The sequence below is a fragment of the Leptonychotes weddellii genome, chromosome 3 (genome assembly GCF_054177405.1).
Source record: "Leptonychotes weddellii isolate Sample4059 chromosome 3, ASM5417740v2, whole genome shotgun sequence".
Lineage (NCBI taxonomy): Eukaryota > Metazoa > Chordata > Mammalia > Carnivora > Phocidae > Leptonychotes > Leptonychotes weddellii.
Genome location: NC_138371.1, coordinates 150,190,733 through 150,214,904, shown reverse-complemented (window position 1 = coordinate 150,214,904; position 24,172 = coordinate 150,190,733). Strand labels below are relative to the sequence as shown.

General features: G+C 34.3%; 1 protein-coding gene and 1 non-coding gene across 2 annotated transcripts in view; one reads left to right on the top strand and one right to left on the bottom strand.

Moving 5' to 3' along the window:
* Positions 1-687: 687 nt before the first annotated feature.
* On the top strand, positions 688-760 carry TRNAK-CUU (transfer RNA lysine (anticodon CUU)). The gene has a single exon. It is a non-coding gene; the product is annotated as a tRNA-Lys (tRNA).
* A 3,060-nt stretch (positions 761-3,820) lies between these two features.
* The window catches only part of NDFIP2 (Nedd4 family interacting protein 2), a 66,659-nt gene continuing 46,307 nt past the window's right edge, over positions 3,821-24,172 (bottom strand). The window contains 4 exon segments of the mRNA XM_006735673.3: positions 3,821-5,360; positions 7,791-7,896; positions 10,546-10,612; positions 15,739-15,863. Of these exon segments, the coding sequence (XP_006735736.2) occupies positions 7,793-7,896; positions 10,546-10,612; positions 15,739-15,863 (296 nt within the window). The 3' untranslated portion in view covers positions 3,821-5,360; positions 7,791-7,792.

Sequence of the window (24,172 nt, the reverse complement as noted above, 5' to 3'; positions counted from 1 at the left end):
AAACTCCCAGTTGATTATAATGCACCATTTTGAATAACAATCCCAGCTCTAAAGAGAGGTCCTAAGAATCACTCAATCAAGAGTTCATCCCTGGAGGTCGCCTGGGTGGCTCAGTTAAGTGTCCGACTCTTTTTTTTTTTTTTTTAAAGATTTTATTTATTTATTTGAGACAGAGAGAATGAGAGGGAGGAGGGTCAGAGGGAGAAGCAGACTCCCTGCCGAGCAGGGAGCCCGATGCGGGACTCGATCCCGAGACTCCAGGATCATGACCTGAGCCGAAGGCAGTCGCTTAACCGACTGAGCCACCCAGGCGCCCCAAGCGTCCGACTCTTGATTTTGGCTCAGGTCATGATCTCAGGATTGTGGGATCAAGCCCCAAGGGCTCCATGCTGGGCTTGGAGCCTGATTGCAATTCTATCTCTCCCTCTGCCCCTCTCCTCCCTCTCCCTCTCTAAAACAAATAAAAATAATAAAAATAAGTAAAAAATAATAATTCCTCCCTGGAGATCCCATTGGATTAAGGAAATGTTAAGACTCACTTATCTTTTAGAAGTTCCTAACTCTCAATGAACTGATCCTGTTTTCCACAGTCTGCTGGTCATTTTAAAAGCTGGATTTAGGAAGTGATACTTCACACTCATTCTACCACCAATGCTTACTAGCAATTAAGTTTTTAAATCTTGGGGTGCCTGGCTGGCTCAGTTGGTAGAGCACTTGACTCTTGATCTCAGGGTCATGAGTTCAAGCCTCATGTTGGGCACAGAGCCAACTTGATGAAAAAGAAAGTCTTTAGGTCTTATCTCTGAATAAGATGAAAATTAAAATTTTAAAGCCCAAATCCCATTGACTGCATAGCCAAACCAAATCACCATGCAGGAATTCAGATGGCTGAGAAACTAAAGGAATGATAAATATATTTCCACACTAGGGATTTAGGTACAAGTACTGTTCTTAAATCTCCAAAGAGTTCATGCTTTCCAACAATGTTATCTGCTACTTTTCATAATCTGAGCGCAGAGGCTCCTCCAAATTTCTTCTTAACTTTGGTTAAACTTTTGTTTTACGTGATCTTGCTATGCTTCTGGTAAAGCTAAAAGAAGATATTATGCTGTAAGGATAACCACCTATATCCCTTCTTGTGTCACTGAAGGTAAAATGTTGACCTAAGTAAAACAAACACAAAAGGAGTGGGAAAGTAATAAGGTGACTCTTCTTGCAAGTGTGAGAGATACAGAAGCTACCTCTAAATTTCTGGAAACCAAAAGTGTATGATTTTGGCTTTCCATAATCTCGAATTGCTAAAAAAGTAATACTCTAGGGGAGCCTGGGTGGCTCAGTCGGTTGAGCATCCAACTCTTGGTTTCAGCTCTGGTCATCAGGGTCATGAGACTGAGCCTGGCATTGGGCTCCATGCTCAGAATGGAGTCTGCTTGAGATTCTCTCTCCCTCTGCTCCTCCCTCCACTCTCTCTCAATTAAATAAATAAATCTTTTTTTAAAAAGTAAACTCTATATAGCTACTGGATTTTTTTAATGGTTTTCATGAAAACCAAGTAGGTTTTAAAAGCTCAATCTCTCAAAACAAAAAAAAAAAAAAAAATGAAAGCTAAGCTGAAAACACCAAGAAAGAAAAGGTAAAACCACCAAGCATGTTGAGTTCAAAATAAACACTTTTAAAAACTTTTATCAAGTATGGAATGAGCTTTTTGATTTTCTTCTAAATAATTTGAAGGAAGTTTTTTGCATTCTAGGGTCTTATGTCCCAAATGAAAATACAAGCCCACAGGGTGGTCTGACCTATGGTTACCACTGATATTCTGCAAAGTAGCAATGAACATAAATTCCATAAAGCTGATTTTTTGGCATGTATTAAAATTAAACTGCAATCATCTTCTGTGACAAGTTTAATACTGTTCCACACTCCAACCTAATTCCATGCCAGTTGTTCTTATCTCAAGTAAGGTATACCATATAAACATTTTGTGAGGCTAAGATGGCGATATGTTGTGAATCTTACACTGATTTTCAAAAGGATGCACAGGTTCACATTTCCATATCTATAGAACTTTATTAATAAGCAAAACATATGTCAGCAAGTTTTATATATGGGCAAGGACATTCCTATAATAATTGGCACATTATCATCTAACAGTTTAACTTTATCAAGAATGAGATTTTTAAAAATAATACACTAACATTTCATATGACTATTTGAAGAATAAACAATTAAAATTAACATTTAACAGCAGTTTTAAAATATAAAAGCTCATTGTTTACTATTTACCATAAGCTGGAATCATTCCAATACAACTTCTATTTAAAAAAAAAAAAAAAGATACTGTGCATATTCTATAGGTCAGACAAATGGGTTGGCTAGGAAAGACTGTGACAAAAATTAGCTCCTGACCTAATACTCCAGTTCCTTCTCTGAAAGGGCAGTGGATTTAGGCAGTCACTTCTCAGTATAAGGTACAGTTATATATAGGGTGATCATGTAATTTATTCTCCAAATTAGGACACTTTTGAGAGAGGAGGCACTATTTAAGCTGAGAAAACAGAAATAGGACTGTTTCTGAGCAAACTCAGGTCATATGTCACTCCAGTTAAATACAGTATCAGATGCACTCTCGTTACTTTTGTGCTTTGGGGGACTACAGACCAGTTGAAAAGAAAAATGTTAAATTAAGAAACCCTGATTTTTTTCTCTAGTTGCACTTTTTGGATTTCACTTTTCCTGTTGTGGACGGTTTTGCTGGAAGTATTAGTTATTATTGTCTTAACAGGTTAAAATTTCTAAACTACCTCAAAGGCATGGGAGATATACCTCACAGACTCAAAATAAAAGACTAGATAGAAATTAGTATTTTTTCTCTTAAAGAGAGATTTTTATTTTAGCTGAGTGTAAGATTTGGCTTTTAATTTTAAATTTCTAATTTCAATCCTGAACACACTACACAGAAAAATGTATTTTTACCTTAAATTCAGTTGATTTCATAAATACATAATATCCTAGCCCTAACTAGCTTATTCAAATATAATAGAAATAATTTAATAAATATTTGCATTAATTTCCAAGCCCCTGTTCACATTCATTCAAAAATTTAGACACCCTAACAAAGATTCTGATTTTCAAACTTTAAGACAGAGTGCAAAGGCAGTTAAGCATCCCCAAAACACAACAGCAACTGTTCTATCTAAGCTCACAGGAAATGAAGGGAAGTATGCAGAATTTGATAGATCTGGAAGAGAATGTTAAGGTTTTAAAAATAATATTCTATGCCCCTGACTGGATGATGAGATTTAAGGCTACCACTGAATTGTACCAATTATAGGGGATCAGGTAACATGCACACTTGAATCTTATAGATTTGAAAGTGGGGGGGGGGAGAACCAAAACAAAAAATGAAGGTTTTGATGTTGGATCAAAAGTGACACATCCATATTCAGAAACCAAGGATAAATACCACAAAAAATAAAATGCTACATTTTAATAAAGTGATGTGACAGCTCATCTAGTAATCTACAATTACCATGTATGATAGCTTAATTTAATTTAAAAATTATCACAAAAAACAAAGTACAGGTCGATAGAAACTTAATATGAGATAAGGAAGAGATCTAGCATGAGATTCCATTTCTCATAAATACATGCTAATTTAATTTCAACTTCCAAATCAGCCAACTAAATTAAATATTTTGTTTTCTTTACCCCATGCTAGTTTGACTTCAAGGGGTATATAACACAGGTACTTCAATCAACAATAAAAATTCTATGTAGGGAAGGAAAATGAATGAGAGAAAACAAAAAATAGGAGGCTCAATTAGCAAAACAAAACTGCATGTTTTATTTATCAAAGACAATGAAATAAATCAGAAAATACAGAGAAATACAAAAGAAGTTATAAAGCATAAGTTATTTTTTCAGAAATGGAAAAATGTCCCTGAATAGTAATTTTAGATGTATCTTTTAGTAGTAGTCAGTGTCTAATAATAAACAAGCAACCAATTTTATATGTACTCTATAGCTGTATTAAATGATTTTTAAGTTTAAAAGATGATATAATTCTCATTTTTAATTTTGGCATTCAAAAACAAAAATATAACTGAAAAGAAAATAGATGAGACATAAAATGATCTGCAAAATGTAGTTGCTTCCAGTTGTAATAATGGTCACATACACACATACTCTTGCAACACACATACACACAGACACCACACCCCCATATTCCACAGACACATTTCTGTAACTTAAAAACAGATTATTTGGCATATCTGAATTCAAGATATGATTTTTATAGGTTAATCCTACAATCATAAAGCAAGAAGCTATTAGTACAAGTTTTTATTTGTTTCATTTAACAACCTAAACATCTAAAGAAAAAATTATTACAATGATAAATGAAAGATACTTTTATTGGCTTCTTAAAAGAGAAATGCAAATGAGAATATCTTATTCAGAAAATTAATTTTCAAAAGTGTCTTAAATGAAATAAATATAATGTCTAATACAATCTCTTCCTACAAGACTCTCTAAGATGGCAATGCTAAAAACCAAGCTTCTCAACAGAATCCCTAAACTTGGCATGTCCCTTAAAAAGAAAACAACGAAAAGATGTTTTTATAAGGGACATGTGGAATACCCATATCTTCTTAAAATCTGTCCTAAAACAAACTATCTTTAACACCCAAATTTTCTCTATATATTAAGTTCACTTAATTTTAAATTAATTGAAAAGATATCCAGACACAGTTTCTAAGAAAACAATGCAGAAAGTAATTTATGCATGGTTATTTACAGAGTTTGCTAAATAATAATGTAAATATCATGTTCAAAAATCTGACAAAGTTCTTCTATAATCAGCACTGCAGGTTTTAAAAACTATATATAACAAAGGATGTTTCATGTGTAGAGTTACACTAGATGAATCTAGGAGCCAGAAACTAAAGCATTTGACATGGTTAATAATTTCATTTTTATTATACTAAATGTCAGGTCGGAAGTCAATGGCATTTACATGCTGGAAGACTGTTTCTCACTCATCTCTTTAAATTATAACAAACACTGATTAACCAAATATGACTGGACTTCACTGCTACAACTTTATGGTTTCTTTCAAGTATACGCAAATCTTTTACATGGGCACGTATGCAAATGTGCAAAACAAATGAAATATAAATATTTAAGAGAATGAACAGAAATGGCTTTTAAGCATAAACCATCCTGCTATTCAATTTTGAAGATCTATCTTTTCTTCACTAATTTGTCTTCTGCTTTTAGTAGTCTTCTATTAAAGTTGTAGGTTTACAGATGATCTGGAAATTTCACATTGATATAAGAAAAGAATGTCTGGTCGATGCAGTCTAGGGACAAAGAAAGAGTCTTAAAGTATATTAAGTTGCAACTGTCTACATGGTAATACAATAAAAACCCATTTTATAGCAGTATTACATCAAGTATATAATGTTCTTTTGGTAAAGATAATATAAAATAGCATATTATCAGAATATATTCCGAAGTTTAAGCTTCTATAGGAAACCATCTAGAAAATATTTACACATTAAATTTTAGGCTCTTGAAAATGCAAACAAGATAATTACACTGAATACTCACAGAATATCATTCAAATTAGTAAAATTACTTTGCATTTTATCTTACATACTGATACACTTGCTGTTACTGCTCGCAAAGGTATTTTAGTGGTTAAAGAGAAAATGTGACACCTTCTAAAGCTAAAAGAACATTTAAAGGATACTTTAATATTTTCCAGAAATACAACTATTCACTGTACTCTTCAGTAGAAATAAGTAAATTATATTAGATTATGTAAAACTCCTAGTTATAAAGCTTATGCAATCAAATCCCAAACCATACAATTTATTTATAAAAAGAATACAGTAACTTTGAAACATTTTGTACTTGTAGAGACATCTAGAAGTTAAGTGTTTTAGCAGACACTTTGCCTATGCAGTTCAAATACTTTAAAAGTTCAAATCATTTATAAACATGAAGTATATGGCACTTGCTTTAAAAACAGTATAGAGGGAAGAGATATTTGTAAGTCATATATCCAGTAAAGAGTTAATATCCAAAATAGTTAAAGAACGCATACAACTCAATAACTAAAAAACCAAACAATCCAATCAAAAAATGAACGGAGGATCTGAATAGACAGTTTTCCAAAGACACACAGAGGGCCTTCAAGCACATGAAAAGATGTTCAACAACCCTAAACATGAGGGAAATGCATATGAAAAACACAAGCAGATTATCACCTCACACCTGTCAGAATGGCTGTAAGTAAAAAGATAAGAAACAAGTGTTAGTGAGGACATGAAGAAAAGGGAAACCTTGTGAACTGTTGCTGGGAAAGTAAATTGAGGCAACCACTCTGGAAAACAGTATGGAGGTTCCTCAAAAAATTAAAAATATAACTACCCTACGATCCAGCAATTCCACTTGTAGCTATCTATCTGAAGAAAATGAAAACACTAATTCAAAAAGATACATGCACCCCTGTTAACTGCAGCATTATCTGCAATAGTCAACATATGGAAAACAACTTAAGTGCCCATCAATAGATGAATGGATAAAGATGTAGGGTGTGTATGTGTGTGTTCCATATATACATGATGGAATACTACTGAGCAAAAAGATCCTGCCATTTGTGACAACATGGATGGACCTTGAGGGTATTATGCTAAGTGAAATAAGTCAGAGAAAGGCAAATATTGCATGATTTCCCTTACAAGTGCAACGAAAAAAACCCAATAACAACATAAAACAACACCTATACTCATAGATACTAAAAACAGAGTGGTGGCTATCAAAGGGGAAGGAGTTTCGGGACAGGGGAGCAAAATGGGTGAAGGGGATTGAGAGGTACAAATTTCTAGTTACAAAACAAGTAAGCCATGGGGGCATAAATTACAGCACAGGGAATACAGTCAATAATATTGTATTTGTATTAATTTGCATGGTGACAAATGGTAACTAGACTTATTGTGGTGAGCAGTTCACAAAATATACAAATGTCAAATCACTATGTTGTACATATGAAACTAATATAATATTGTATGTTAACTGTATTTAAATAACAAAAAGTCTATTCTAGAAAATAGAGATATGAGGTCTCCTCATGTGAAGAAATTGCTAGCTAGCTGCATGCAGCCTCCAGAAACTCACTGGATAACTAGTAAGACAACCTCTGCTCATTTCTTTATTCCCATTTATTCAAGTTGAAGCCTTCATTGTTGATACAAACTGACAGACATTAAGGAAACTATGAGAGCTCCCATTTTCTTCACACAACTTTTATTCTTTGATCTAGTTTGTTAAGATCAGTGCATGGAAAATTTCTTTTCAACCACAAATTTGTTTTTTGTTTTTTGTTTTGTTTTGTTTTGTTTTACCATGTCTGTGGATTTCACATTGTTTTATACAAAATGCCCATCCCTTCTGTGTAAGTGCTTTGTCGTATTTTATTTTTCAAGCCTTTAAACTGTGTGCTAATGGTTCCTTACATCCTGTGGTTAATCTTTTAAAAAGAAGTTTAAAAAGTCTGACTTAAAGTTTTTTTATTCATTATATATTTAAAAAATTAAAATTTATGAAATTCAATTTTTAAAAATCTTAAAAAGTTCACAATGTACTGAATCTTAATTAGTTGACTGTTAACAGTATAACAATATATTAAATATGCTAAGTCTAAGTAAACAACATGAGTACACATAAAGTCATCTGGTGAATAGGAATACATGAAGGAAACAGAGTTCTATATTAATATTTCTTACCTCTATAATAAGAAGAAATATCTTGTTCTATGAGCAGCTGCCATACTTTCAGACATGTTTCTGACTTTTAGATAATTAACAAATCCTCTGAAGAAAAGAAGCAGGCCTGAAATGGTTAAAGTAATACAGATCCATTATGTTCTTATACGGAGAGGGCATCAATTTAAAACAGACAATTATAAACAAGATCCTCTTGGCTTAAGGAATTTAATCTGTAAAATTCTACTCATTCCATAAAATATTTTACACTATAACGATAATAACCATCATGAAAAAATATAAAGAAGTTTACTGCCTCCCCAAATTCTTTCAATTTAAGTCCAGATGTATCTAAATTAAAGCAAATCCAGCCATGAAAATCCAGAATTACACAAAAATATATTTATTCCATGATTTCTTTAAATAACAAAGTTACCTAATGCATTTAAGCTGATTCAACTCAGAGAAATCCCATTTTTATATGAAACTTTTCAATTAATACAACTACTAAGCAAACTAAGACATATTTACTGATAGAAAGTATTCAAGAAAGAATATATTCAAGTAATTTGCTAACAATCGTGGGATAAAACCAATAAACCTCTCTAATAATATCAAGTGCCTGTCATCTGTGAAATCTGTATTTGAAGATATATGTTATGTAAGTAATTTTTAGTTCTTATTTTCAAGTATTAACAAAAGACTAATTTATAATACAAATTTAGATAAGAAGAATCAGGAAAGAATTGGGAAGCAACCACTCTACTGATTTATTAAATGATTTGGGATAGATCTTATATCTATCAGTATTCTCTTTAACAGGATTTTTAAATAACAACCATTTACATAACAGGAATCCTTAGTAATTAATAAAACAATGCCTGTGAAATGCTTCAAAGTTTCAGATGAAAAATATTAGCTAAATATAAAAAGCATTAGCATTATTAGTAAATTCTTTGATATACTTATTCAACAGAGAATTCTAAGGGAAACATTTATTAACTTCAGTAAATGTTTAACTAGGTAATGGGCGGGGGCAAAACATAAACAGAAGATATACACGCCTGTAACTTTCCTCATCAAGAGGAGGAGTCTGTCGATTTAAAATGCAAAGTCCCAAACTAAATTTGTACCCCGACTCCAAGAAAGTAACCAAAGCACTAAAAAAAGCATGGTAATAATAAAGAGAAAAGATAGGAAGATATACAAATAATGACTAAAGCAAGTGGTATAAATTTCAGCTAAATCTGAGCCCATCTGCTTCCCATATCCTTACTCCTTCCATTTGTGACTCCCACTCTGAATTCCACCCTCATGTCCTTCCAGATGCTGTTCAAAGATAATGGTATTGTGATCCAAATGTAGAAGTATTACTGAAAAATGTAAACCAAAATTATTTGTGAAATTCCTACTTTTGTCTATGAAAACTACTGTTTCTAAGACTATTTTGTCCTGCTCAGGCATTTTCTAAAATAAACCAGTTCATATCTAGAAACCAATCATTCAGCAGCTATTGTTTCTCAGTGTTCTACAATGTACTCAACATTCTTCTGAGTATATGTGAGAGCAACATTTTTATAATGGATTAAGTTTTCACAGTTCCCTAAATGCTAGATTGTGGTTCTGATGTGAAAATGGGGGGTGGTCCTCTGCATTTCACTGGGCCCTATAGTTGTCTTCCTAACATCCAATCCTTAATAATATATTTAGAAGCAAATACACTCATTTAATATGCTTAAATACCTAAAAGACTTCATATATTTTTTCACTTTTAAGTAAGAAACTCAGTAACGAGCACAGAATTCAGGCAGTCAGAAAACAATTAATAATACAAATAACTGCCTAAACCCTTGTAAGAGTCTGGCTCCCTAACAAAATCACAACACTAGAATAATTTCACTATAATTGTTAAGAGTAAGAATACAAGATCTTTAGTGACCTTAACTGACCACTAAGAATTTGTTTCCCTAAAGATCCTAAAGATCCAATACCAGGACTGAACAAAAACTCAATGAAAACACTGCCACCTACTGAAATGCTATTATTTTCTGGTACAATTATGTTACTACAGAAATGTGGGCTTTTAAACCTAAGTAGAGAGGATATTCTTCATGTCACTAAATAAATCTGAAATGTGGATTAAAGGCATTATGTGATTTTGAGATTAACTTACCATATATCTAGAGTGAAAATCACCAGGGAACAAAAATTGAAAATCCATAAAATTCATCAATATTAATAAAAAGACATGCCTTGTAAAAAGAAAACTCAACAGAAGTACTGTGATCGTTGAGCATGAAGCCTTCTTATGCCTGGCTGATTAATGATTAATGCAGGGTACATTTCAAAAGTATAAAGAGTGTTTCAATGTTCCAAAAATAAGAAAATGCATAGAACATCCAACTATCCTACTCTCAACATATCCTAGGATCGTTAAAAGAAATTATGCATGTATATTTTCCAAAATAAATGCTAAAGACAATTTTTTTTAATCATTTAGGATTTTCAAGTTTTGCGATATTCAATTATCATCCAACCACTGATTTTTTTAAACTGACAGGCTCTGGATTTTCAATCAGAAATCTCGAGTGCAATGTATAATTAATTATCCAAATAGCTGAGATGATAATAAGTATTTGGATATGAGAATTTTACAGTAGAAAAATTATTTCCACATAAGTTTCAACACAATGTATTTACGTCTTACAATTTGGGGAAATATCAAAGTTAAACTAAATGCAAATTAAAAACTGAAATGCATTAGAAATAAACTTACCAAGTACAAGAAATATCCACCAAAGCCAATACTGTCCATTGAAATATCCAGTAAAATAATCAGAAAACTATGGAGTGAACAAAAATATATTAACCCTATTTATGTACCTAAATTTGAAAATCATAGATTAGCCTCAGTTTCAGAACAATTTACCTCAAATCATCTCTTGCACTTAAAACAACACAAAGAGAAAAATAAATACTTAATGACATACATAATTATTTGAGGAAACAAACTCTTTAAAATCTTGTATACAATAGCTAACAAACTTATACAAAGTATTTTAGAAACAAAAATCAGTTTCAAAATTCTAAGAAAGAAAGGTAAATTCTATATATCTGAATCCAACTTTCTCATTAAAGAGTTCACATGTCAGTTCTTTTTTCATAATCTCTCAGAGCCACAACTACCATCCCAAACACACTACAGCAACCCGCTGCTTTAGATATTAACACCAAAAGCCACATTAGTTTAATCTTATCAGATGGGGATGTTCAGCTGACCTCTAAAAAGAAGAGCTTTTGACCTTCTGTACACCCCCTACTGTTAATCACTGCCAAGAATACTAGGCACATAAAGACCCCCAACTCATTAGAGTCTTTTTATTTTCAAACTAGATGCTCCAGTATTCAGTTCCCAATAGTGAGCTGAGAACAGCTAAATGAACCTTGAAGTGGCGTTTCAACAGTTCCTATTAGTGACCATGGTAGACAGTTTTATATTCCCTGTGAAATGAGTGTATGAACAGGCAGATGGAAGGCAGAGTCTGATACTGAACACAGGTATCTTTTCCTTGCTTAACCTCTGGATGTCATGATTTATTATTTTAAAAAAATTTTTTTAAGTCAATCTAATTTTCTTCAGTTACTTCAGATAATTCTTCCCTATTATCCTTTAGCACCTAAACAATTTTCCAAAGTTATTTTTTGAAAGTGTTTAATATAACCTAGTCTAAAACTACTAAAAATTAATTTGTTTTATTTACTCTGTTTCATTTCGTTGGCCTCCAAACTGAATCTGATTTAACTAAAAATGATTTTGTCAAATGGAGATTTGCCCTCAAATCTGAAATTAAAAGTATCTCCAACTTTATTTTGGTAATTATTTCCAACTATTCGTTGGTAATTTCCACAAAAGTTTAAAAACCCTATAGGTTTAGGGGCCCCTGGGTAGCTCAGTCATTAAGCGTCTGCCTCCGGCTCAGGTCAGGATCTCAGGGTCCTGGGATCAAGCCCCACATCGGGCTCCCTGCTCAGCGGGAAGCCTGCTTCTCCTTCTCCCACTCCCCCTGCTTGTGTTCCCTCTCTGGCTGTGTCTCTCTCTGTCAAATAAATAAATAAAAATCTTTAAAAAAAATAAAATAAAAATCTTATAGGTTTAGTAATAAAGTACTTATAAATTGTAAATAATCTCACTATTGAGGAAGCATATGTACTAATGATTACCTAAATTTGTTTTTTAAAACTTTTTAAGTATTTCTACAGGAAGTATTTACAATTAATAAATGAACCATAATCTAAATTTTCAGCTGAGGGCTTTAGAAATTTCAAAGTTTAAAATTTTTAAAGTATCATTATAGATGCAGATCCCACACACTCCTACATCTTTAAAATATGTACAAGGGAGAACTAAACAACTGGGGAAATATAGCTGGTAAAGCAGGACTGCACTACATTTTAATCAAGTGATTAATAATTAGAAATAAAAGATTTTCATATAGGTTTTAGAGTCTTTAAGAATGAAAAGAAATAAAGAACCGAAGCAACACATTTTTAACTTTCTAGTTTTTAAATATATTGTAGAATATACTTAAATAAATAATATTACCTGGCAAGAGGCAACCAGAAAAGTAAGAACATCATTCTTCACCAAAAATATTTGCCAAAGCTAGTCTTTATTTACTCCCCAATGAAAAAATATAATCACTTTCACCGTGAAGTCAAAGAAAGACTCACTATGTAAAAAGGATAAACTAATGAGTTTTTGGATTCATTACTGAGTGAGTAAAAATGTTTTAAAATACCAATAGTCAGAGGGCTGAGCCAAGTTGGGGTTTTTTAATGAGTAAATCAATCATGTTGACTGGCCAATCACAGGATGCAAAAACCAAATTTTGGAAAATAAATTAACTGACACTAAGAGTTTATCTAATTTTATTTTATTAATATAACACCAGTAGTTTATTGTTTACATCTGTCTACTTTCAAAAAGAGTTGTTAGTTTTTAAAAAAAACATACTGATTTTTAAATAAATGAAAACATCAAAAGCCTTAGACAGAAATAATAATACTAGAATCAGCTAAAGATATTTACATTAAGTCTGAGTAAATGGAAACTCAGAAACAAAAAGAAAAGCTACAGTATGATTTATAAATTACTTATTGTCTAATAAAATAAAACATCAGGCTTTTAGGAGAAAACCTTTCTCTCAGCACTTCACATGGCATTTATTGCTTAGAGCATTATAATAAAAGTCCAAGTACAGTGTCACAGAGGCAGGACAGAATTAGGAGAAAAGGCACTGAATTGAGACCAAGCTAGATTCTAATCCAACAAACTGTGGGATATCGAGCAAGTTATTTGACTTTTTTTATTCTTAGCCTTTATCATCAATAAAAGGTCTGGATTATCATTAGCATCACTGATACAAGCAGGAATCAAGAATTTGGTGTTTGTAACGAATTATGCTTGCAACACAGTAAGTACTCAATGAAAGGCAGCTATTATTATTTGATAAAAAAGATTTTTAAAAATCTTTTTCTTATATCAATTCTCAATATACACTAAAGGCATAATATTAACCTTAACCTAGTAGCAGTATTTTATTTTTTTTTTAAAGGCACATTTTATGTGGTTTTTTTTTAAAGTTTATTTTTTTAAGTAATCTCTACACCCCACGTGAGGCTCAAACTCACGACCCCAAGATCGAGAGTCACATGCTCTTCTGACTGAGCCGGCCAGTGCCCCTCAGTAGTGGTATTTTAAAGGGAAACGAAACAGTTCTGGTGATCAAACCTGATGCAATCCCCAGTATTTGAATTTAAGTTCCCCATCTTATCACATTAGATGGAATTAATTACTAGATAAACAAACCCCTCTCAACTAGGAGTACTATAAGAGAATTAGGCCCTAATACCCTAACAGCAGAGGTTGCATATAATGGACTGGACTTTTTTTTTTTTAATGAATCTAGAATACACAAAGTTACTAAGTTTAGAAGAGTTGAGAAAACAATCCTCAAATCATTTTCTGTGTTCTGTGACTAAGAAATCCACTTGAATAATAGTAATTAATTCTATTACTAACATAATAATAACCATTGGGCACATCTAACTTCAACTCTTGTTGAGGTTTTTCTAGTAATAACTTCTGCAAGGGCAGGGATCGTGCTTTATCTTTGTATGCTCCCTAACACCTTAACAGATTTATAATCATGGTGGGAATCCACTTCACATTTTTATTTATTTTTTTTTTTTAAGATTTTTTTATTTATTTGAGAGAGAAAACAAGCAGGGGTGGAAGGGTAGAGGGAGGGAGAGGGAGAGAGAGAAAAAGAGAGAGAGAGAAGCAGACTTCCCGGTGAGCAGGAAACCCGACGTGGGACTCGATCCCAGAACCCTGGGATCACGACCTGAGCCGAAGGCAGACACTTAACCGACTGAGCCACCCAGGTGCCCCCACTTCACGTTTTTAAAAATGAAATTAGAAAAAGAATCTGCCAGGGGGCTGTTCTTACATTGGCTCAGATTTTGATCATCTGAAAAGGCGGCAAGTCTTAGGTACTACCCAAGAATCAACTGATTAATAACCAGAACCTTTATCTGGTCTGAACAGAGACAAGGTCTGATAAGATTACTGACACTCTGGGAAGCAGTAAGTTTAAAAATAATGAAGAAACACATTAAGTCCACAGTTTTAATTTTTTAAATCAATGTGATAATGTAGGTGCATAAGTGAAGTGTCTGAAGCACTTAAGAAAAGCTGACATCTTAGTATGTGATTCTACAGAATATTTTAGGAGGATCTCATTCAATTAGAAATCAATGTTTAAATAAATATGATTTGTAGAAATTATGCATTTTATCAACTGTGTAATAGCACTTAAATATGTGGGTTACTTTTAAGAAAACTTACCAGAACAATAAATAAAACCACTTTTTTTTTTTTTTAAGTGATAGTGTCGTGTAGTGATCTCTGTGGTGTGGGGCCCAGTGTGGAGCCCTATGCAGGGCTTGAACTCATGACCCTGAGGATCAAGACCCGAGCTGAGATCAAAAGATGGATGCTTAACCTACTGAGCCACCCAGGTGCCCCAAAACCACTCTTGATCATTCTCCTAGGCCTTATCCTAAAGAAACTAGGGACAAAGCTTCGTAAAAAGGAGCCAAAAGGAGCCTTCAATAGGCAAAGGTAAAGAGCTGGGGGAAGAATATGCTAACAATATTACTGCTGATGGAATGGTTACAGAAGATTATTTTGGGACAAGCTGCTGAGATGGGAAAAAGAAAAGGACTTAGGATTATCTCCCTACACACCATCTTGTAAGTGATAAAAAGTAGACAGAGGGTAAATTCCAGAAACAACAGGGAAATAAGAAAGGTGGAGAAGGAAAATAAGGGAAAAAAAGGTGAGTTCTGATAGCCACCTCAGAGGCCTTAGTTAACTTTTGAGCTCTTAATGTTACTAAAAGAAAGAGTGAGAGGATAATTAAGTCCTTGAGAATTTTACTAACCAACAGAAAATGCTCTGTTTTAACGGGTGGTAGGCACGCGTGCGCTGTATCACAACAGTCGCAGCCTGGTTTACTGAGCACATGCATTTGTACAGCAACTGGACAAGTGCTTGAACTGAATGACCTCTAGACCTCACAGAAATCCTGAAAGCCAGGATTACCAGCTTATTATGAAGACATGCTCACAACAATTTAAAACGTAAAGTTAAAACACTGATATAAATAAGATTCAAACTCAAATTTTTGACTTCAAAGCTCTTTCCATGTAGTAACAAGCTCTCATGTAATAAAGTTACAAAATGTTCACACCACAGAGATCACTACAATAATAAGTCTAAAAAGGTTAAGAATAAGTCTCAAAATAATTGATTCATATATGTAAAATGAACATTTATGAACCACACAAGAAATTTCATGTATTTTAATGAAATAGAAGTGATAGAGGCTATTAAAACACTCACCCTAACAATAAGAATCCATTTGATCAATGAAAGTCCAAATCCGCAGATGGCACCATATCTTCCAGCTATGGTATTGGTGATACAGAAGGATAAACAAAATCCAAGCCAGTTGAAAATAAATGCCACTAAAAGCAAGAGAAATAGTCCTTTTAAAGACCACACTTTGGAAACAAATTAACAGAGACATAATATTAACAATACTTCATTGCAACATGGAAATAACAATTCCCTTTCTTTTGACTGTACCAATTAAGTCTTGTTTATAGACTATAGTTTACCTTTTGCAAATATATTAGTTATAAACTACACATTAACAAACAAGTAAGCTTGGTTTCTTGTCAATTTGATCAAAAAGGATCAATTCCTTAAAACTTACCACCAATAGGTGAAACTGCATTTTTAAACCACCTAAAAAACCAAGTCACAAGGTAACTCCCATGTGATCCCACCCAAGAATTCCAACCTAAGCAATCAACCAACCAAACTGGATTTTTTTAAAAGCAATATTAAAGAGGAGCCAAATAAATTATAAAATACTTCCAGAGAAGGTAGTGTTCATTGCCTCTTCGTCCTACCTACTGAAACATGCTTTTCCCCCTTTTCAGGATCCCACCCACCTACAGAGCATTTTAGGGAAGGCTGGACCCCATACTTAACCCCAAAAGGTGGGTCCTGAGTAGTCTGGGAAAATCACAGGAGGCCAAAACTCCCTGCCATTTTTTTTTTTTAAATAGGACTTCTGAACAGCATTCTTTGGTTCTTAAAAAACACATCAAGGAGATAAGAGGATGGAATATAGGTTAAATAACAGTGGCTCTAGGTTGATCATTGTTGAAACTGAGTGATAAATACACAGACGTTATTTATACTCTTGCCTAGTTTGAGAATTTCTACAATGTTTTAAAAAAAAAAAAAAAAAGAAAAAACAACTCCTTATCCAGTGGATGACTAGTTTGGATATAACATCTGGAACTGCTGCCGGGATTCTGCTGTCAGCCTGAGGATTAAAGTGTGACTCCACAAGGGCTAGGGAGTGAAGAAAATCAAAGAAAAGCAGAGCCTTAGAACTGATACTTGCTGTGGCTGAGGTCTGCTTGCCTATTTGCTTGCCTATGGATTTTCTGGTTTGTGAGATAATTTCCTATTTAAAACAGCCGAGTAAGGGTTTCCTATTACTTGTAGCAGAAACCATTCTAACACAGGTCCTTGAGATATAATCAGAGTGCCCTATCTATGTCCAAGATATTAACATTATCAAAATAATAACAGTAAAGATAATAAAACTGAAGATCAATTTGAGCAGAACTTTGGTCCTGTTCAGTGCCCATCCTCTTACCCTCAATATCTCTAACCAACCCTCAGGGAAAACAAAGTAAATTACCTAGAGAAATGCTGATTTTTCAGAATTCTGAAGACAAAGAGGAAACATTTTAGGATAAGTTTAAATGAAATAGCTATTTCTTCAAAGCAATTCCCCTACTCCTATAATTTCTTCCTTCCTAATGCCTTCTGGGCACAGCTTTCTTGATCATTTATGGTAAGCTATGTTATATGGTACAATAGTCAGAGGAGAATGAATTTTGAAATAAGAGACGTGTTTGAGTCACAGTGTGACATATATCACTCACTAGACTCACTGCTGACTTCTGTGAGCCACAATTCTCTGATCTGCAGGACCTATTTCACAAGTCTGATAAGGGGATTAAGCGAGATAATGAATTTAAAGAGCTTAGCACAGTACAGAACCTGGCACATGGTGACTGCTAAGAAATGTTAACCATTATTACTACCCAGAAAAAATGATATTTTTAGAGTAGCTTGTATCTTTTCCGCAAAAAAGAAAAAATTCAGGAGACACTACTGGAAATAAAACTTGCTCACACTCCACATTTTCTTCTTCGTAAACCTAGATACTGATCAGTATTTGGCTATCCTCTACATCTGTGCTATCTAATGCCACCAGCCACACTGCTTTTTCTACTTGCTCCAGGAACCCACCCTACTCTACAAAGGATGCTATTTAAATTTCAATTAATTAAAAGTAAATGAAATTTCAAATTTAGTCCCTCAGTCACACTAGCCACATTTCAAGTGTTCAATGGTCACATTTAGCTTGTAGCTATCATATTGGACAGTGGAGAGAGAGAATTATTTCCATGGTCAGAGAATACACTATTAGATATAGCTGCTCTACATCTAATTGGTTAATATATGTGTTATCTGTGGAGAAAAACATGCAACAGCTGATCAAAAGATAATTTGATATCTCTTTAAAATACATAATATGCATTAATGAACAGCAGTAGAGACTCCCAACCCGGTGTCCCATATATATGCTAGTGACAGGCTGAGCGAGCTCCTCTCTTCCTCCTCAGCAGGCAGGTGAGATCTGGGCAGAGCACAGACGTCCACTAGCCCTGAGCACCTTACTCCTGGATCCCAGCGTGCTATAAACATTCTATCATTTTGTAAGCATGTCATGCTGTTAAAACACAGGAAGCACTGATGGAGAAAATACAAAACAGCAAAATATTCCAAAAGTGCATTTTTACCTTTGAGTGTGTGTATGTTTAGTTTGGGGGAAAATTAATTCTAACACTGTTTTCCTCGAAACAGATTTACCAATATCTACTATACATACAATTGTACTCACATCAGAAATAAGATACAAAAGAACAAAAAAGTACCTACTGAGTCATTGTGTTTTCTTTTTGCTCTCTGCCAGCAGTATGGATTCCTAGAAGCTTTGCTCATGTAATACAATGTGTTATGGACTGAACTGTGTCTCCTCAAAATTCACAGCTGAAGCTCTAACCAGTGTGACTGTATTTAAAGACAGGGCCTTTAAGAAGATAATTAAGGTTATAAAGGTAGAGCCCTAATCCACTAGGATTGGTGTCCTTATAGGAAGAGAAGAGACACCAGAGTGCTCTCTCTCCACCCACATGTAGGAAAGAGACCATGGGAGGAAATGGCAAGAAGACAGCTGTCCATAAGCCAGGAAGAGAATCCTCACCAAAACCCGAATTTTCCAGCACTTTGATCTTGGACTTCTAGACAGTCTCCAGAACTGTGAGAAAATAAATTTCCACTATTTAAGCCATCCAGGTGATGGTATTTGTCATGGCAGCTCTAAGAGACTAATACATAACTTTATCCTTCTGTAACTGGGTTAAACACTGGGAAAACAGTGAAGTTGGTGACTACTCAAGCACAGATACACTTTTTAGGCCCCTTGGCCTATAAGATAGCAAATAAAGCTGAACAGGTCCTTAAAATACAGAAAAGGCAGAAGCATTCAATTCTAAATCCTCTATGACATGCCTGAGTTGGCAAAAGAGAATTTAATAAATATATGCTAAACCTTAAGTGTATAAAATCCATAAAATTAGGAACAACATATAGTAGAGGCAGGCAAACATATACATGCCTCTAGAAAAAAAGACAAGAACACCTTTCTTTTAACTCTACTTCACTCATGCCATGTTTCCCTGGAAACCTAAGACAAATTAGGAAGCTTAAAAGGTGTAGGGCACCTATTCCCCACACAGCAAGGCCCAACATGGAATCCAAAGAAGCAAAAGTCTTATATAGCCTATATTCCTTAGAAAAAGTAAGATTTGGGGTAGCAAAGCAGCAGGAAGCAGGGCAATTAACTCAGAAAAGTTGATAAAAAGAATGCTTACTGTTGCTCCAATTACACTTTCCACATTCACCTTCCCAGTGCTTCTTTATAAGAAAGTGAGTCAGACAGGTTAATGACATTTGAAAGAAGGCTACCAATCACTTTAAACCACGTAAAAGGTGAATGCTCAGGTAAGGATGGGGAAGGAGAACATTACTACTACCTTCACCTAACAGCATTTTATGATTTATGACATTTCACATATTTTAATTTATTGATCCTCACATTAGTTTTTAAAGAAGGGCAAGGTCAGAATTAATTCCATTTACAGAAAGACAAATTGAGACTTAAAACAGTGAAGTGCCACATAAACTCACAAAGCAAGAGGTATAGGTAAGACAGGAGCACCCAAGTCTTTCACCTCTCCAGTGATCATTTTATTATACCACCAATCTACATAAAGAGGGTAGCAGGATAACCTAGAAAGCAGTATTGTACACTACAGTTTATCCTTTAACTAATAACACTTTACTTTTAAATTTCCAAAAGCCACAAGATATTTATTAATTACAAAGGGGAAAACTTTATAGTGAAGAAAGCTGGCAGACACCATCTTAACCTGATGAGAGTTGGCATCACCAGCAATAAGACATAACTAGATCACTGCCTCCTGATACAATGCACTGAGAAGGGCACATCATTCCTATGGTATTCTTAAAAAAAAAAAAGAAGAAGAAGAAGAAGAAGGGGAAGAGGAAAGAAGAAATGCATAACCTGAATCTAATCATGAGGAAATATTAGGTAAATCCAAATTGAGAGACATTCTACAAAACCAGTCCATATGTAATGCACGGTGATTAATGTAATAATAAAAAATTAAAAAAAAAAAAACAGTCCATATTCTTCAAAAGAATCAAAGTCATAAGAAAAAAGACTAACAAACTGTTCTTCAATTAAGAACAGACTAAAGTGGGCGCCTGGGTGGCTCAGTTGGTTAAGCGACTGCCTTCAGCTCAGGTCATGATCCTGGAGTCCCAGGATCGAGTCCCGCATCGGGCTCCCTGCTCAGCGAGGAGCCTGCTTCTCCCTCTGACCCTCCCCCCTCTCATGTACTCTCTCTCTCAAATAAATAAAAATCTTAAAAAAAAAAAAAATTGTACCTGTACCTTAAGAAACTCATATAGTATTTGTGAAGCATTAAACTTATTTTGTTTACAAGAAAAAATTTGTTTTGGTCATCTCATTGCTTATAATTTAGCTGAAATGTCTTAAAACTAATAAATTGTTAGCATCATGTCTTTCTTAATGGCTAATTGTTTAAATGAGGAGAATTGCTTGAGAATAAGAGAGAAATTTACCTGTATGCAGTTCAGAATTAAGTTTAGTGAAATTGATTCCTTGTCTAGGAACTTGATGTCTTTGAAACCTAGTGCATTTGCATGTATGTATTGTTAGTATTATATGTATATTCATTTATGATTTTCATTTATTTTTAAAACAAGTATCAGATTTTTAAAAATTTAAAACTTTTTAAACTTTTTTTTTTTTTTTAAGATTTTACATTGCCATTTTGCTTTAGTCTGTTCTTTTTTTTTTTAAAGATTTATTTATTTATTTGAGAGAGCGAGAATGAGAGAGAGTACATGAGAGGGGGGAGGGTCAGAGGGAGAAGCAGGCTCCTCGCTGAGCAGGGAGCCCGATGCGGGACTCGATCCCGGGACTCCAGGATCATGACCTGAGCTGAAGGCAGTCGCTTAACCAACTGAGCCACCCAGGCGCCCACTTTAGTCTGTTCTTAATTGAAGAACAGTTTGTTAGTCTTTGTTTCTTATGACTTTGATTCTTTTGAAGAATATGGACTGTTTTTTTTTAATTTTTTATTATTACATTAATCACCGTACATTACATATGGACTGGTTTTGTAGAATGTCTCTCAATCTGGATTTACCTAATATTTCCTCATGATTAGATTCAGGTTATGCATTTCTTCTTTCCTCTTCCCCTTCTTCTTCTTTTTTTTTTTTTTTTTAAGAATACCATAGGAATGATGTGCCCTTAGTGCATCGTATCAGGAGGCAGTGATCTAGTTATGTCTTATTGCTGGTGATGCCAACTCTCATCAGGTTAAGATGGTGTCTGCCAGCGCGCACAAGCGGCGGGGGGAAGGAAGGAGGGAGAGGAAGAAGTAGACTCCCCGCTGAGCAGGGAGCCTGATGCGGGGCTCAATCCTAGGACCTTGGGATCATGAGCTGAGCCAAAGGCAGACGCTTAACTGAGCCACGCAGGTGCCCTACAGTTACAATTCTTAAGTGTTCCCTTTCTGGATTCACTTACCATCTACAACATCACCTAAAAGCTATATAATTATAAACCCAGCTCTATCTGGACAGAACATGTCATCAATGTATTGTTTTTCAGTATGTGTGATGCCTAGACAATCTCTTTAAGAGTTTTAACTTTTATGACTTGTCCATGGTAGGTGCTCAGAACTGCTTATTAGTGAATACAGATGCTCAATATCATCAATCCTTGGGGAAATGCAAATTGAACCACAATGAGATACTACCACGCATCTATTAGAACAGCTATAATTTTAAAAATTGTCAGTACCACATGCTAGTGAGGATCAGAGCAACAGAAACTCACTCACCGCTGGTGGGAATGCAGAGTGGTACAGCCACTTTGGTAACACAGTTTGGCAATTTCTTACAATCCAGAATTCACATTTCAAAACAATATTCTAATTCCTTTTAAAATTACGATTTAATATGTCTTTAAATGTATTTCCCTCAAGTCTAAAATGGGAATATAATGGGGGCTCCTGTGAGCTCAGTTAAACATCCAACTTGGGATTTCGGCTCAGGTCATGATCTTAGGGATTGTGGGATCGAGCCCCACGTCGAGCTCTGTGCTCAGCAGGGAGTCTGCTTGAGATTCTCTCTGTCCCTCTCCCTCTGCCACTCCCCCTGCTCCCACACGTGCTCTCTCTCAAATAAATCCATACATCTTTAAAAAAATAAAAATAAAGTCAAATGGGAATAATACAGGTGATTAATTTTTACTATAGTATGCATATTCTTCAATTCTGAAGATTCACACATGGTACAAAATTTCTAAACAGAGTCTATTACATTTTTAAGCATTATAGTTCAAGGTCATTTCCGCAGACTATTAATTATCCAGTGGACTAAATCTTAATTTCTAGCTTTTAACAAATAATTGACTTCCATTCCACTCTCTTAAAAACTCTTAAAAAGAAGATCAGATACAAGTACGTATGAGGCATTCTGCTCTGACACTTCAAGGGATTATGAGAAGCAAAAATTGTCAAGGATACATATCTTTCTTTCTTTACATTTTCTGAACATGAACATGCAATTATTTTACCAAATTTATGTGTAAACTTGTTCAGGATTACAAGCAGTAAGAGATGGAAATGTGGATGCTATAAGAGAGAAGGGAAGAATTAAACCATCAAAAAGTTCTAATTTGAAATACTGATATTCACTGTAGTTTTATTCACACAATTTATATTACCTGAAATGTTTAAGTTATAAACCATGTTAAAGAAAATCTGTTTCTGACAACAGGTGTTGGTAAGGATGTGGAGAAAAAGGAACCCTCTTGCACTGTCGGTGGGAATGCAAACTGGTGCAGCCACTGTGGAAAACAGTACGGAGCTTCCTCAGAAAGTTAAAAATAGAACTATCCTATGACCCAGTAATCACACTACTGGGTATTTACCCAAAAAATAAGAAAACACTAGTTCAAAAGGATATATGCACCCCTATGTTTACTGCAGCATTATTTACAACAGCCAAATTATGAAACAGCCCCTAGTGTCCATCGATAGATGAATGGCTAAAGATGTATACACACACACACACACTCACACACACACACAAAGCAATATTATTCAGTCATAAAAAAGAATGATATCTTGCCATCTGCAACAACATGGATGGAGCTAGAGAGTATAATGCTAGGTGAAATAAGTCAGAGAAAGACAAATACACTGTGGAATTTAAGAAATAAAACAAGTAAAAAAAGGGGGGGGTGCGGACAGAGATAAACCAAGAAACAGACTATAGAGAACAAACTGATGGTTACCAGAGGGGAGGTGGCGGGGGGAGGGGGGGTGAAATAGGTGAAGGGGATTAAGAGTACACTTATGATGAGCACTGAGCAATGTACAGAACTGCTGAGTCACTATACTATACTGTACACCACAAACTAATATAACACCATGTATTAACTATACTGAAATTAAATTTAAAAACTTAATAAAATTTAAAAAAGAAAATCTATTTCTGAACCACAGAAATAGAAAAAAGAATAGAATCTAAAGAACAGCTACTAGATAGTTGAAGAAACATGAAAACTATAGCAAGCTGCAATTTGAAGAATAGCCACTAGATGGTAGTGATTACAAATAAATCTATGCTTACCAAAGCAAATACACTCAAACACTGGTCTACAACCTACCAGAAAAAATATATCAGGAAATGAAGTCCCCAAAAATAATTTATAATTTTACTCTTATAATACTGGTGCAGTATTTGTGGAATAGGGAACATAAAAAAAATAAGTTATAAAGACATCATATAGTAAAAATGTAGTAAAAGCAGGTAATTTACACTAAATACATATATTCATATTAATATACCACCACAGGCCAAAAATAAAGGCAACTAAGTGTGTAGGTCACCAAACATTTGCAACACTGTTTTATCATCAAAACGTTTCCAAATCTAAAAAGGGGGGGGGGGGCGCTAAAAAGAAGACAGTAGGATTAAGTGAAATACAGAA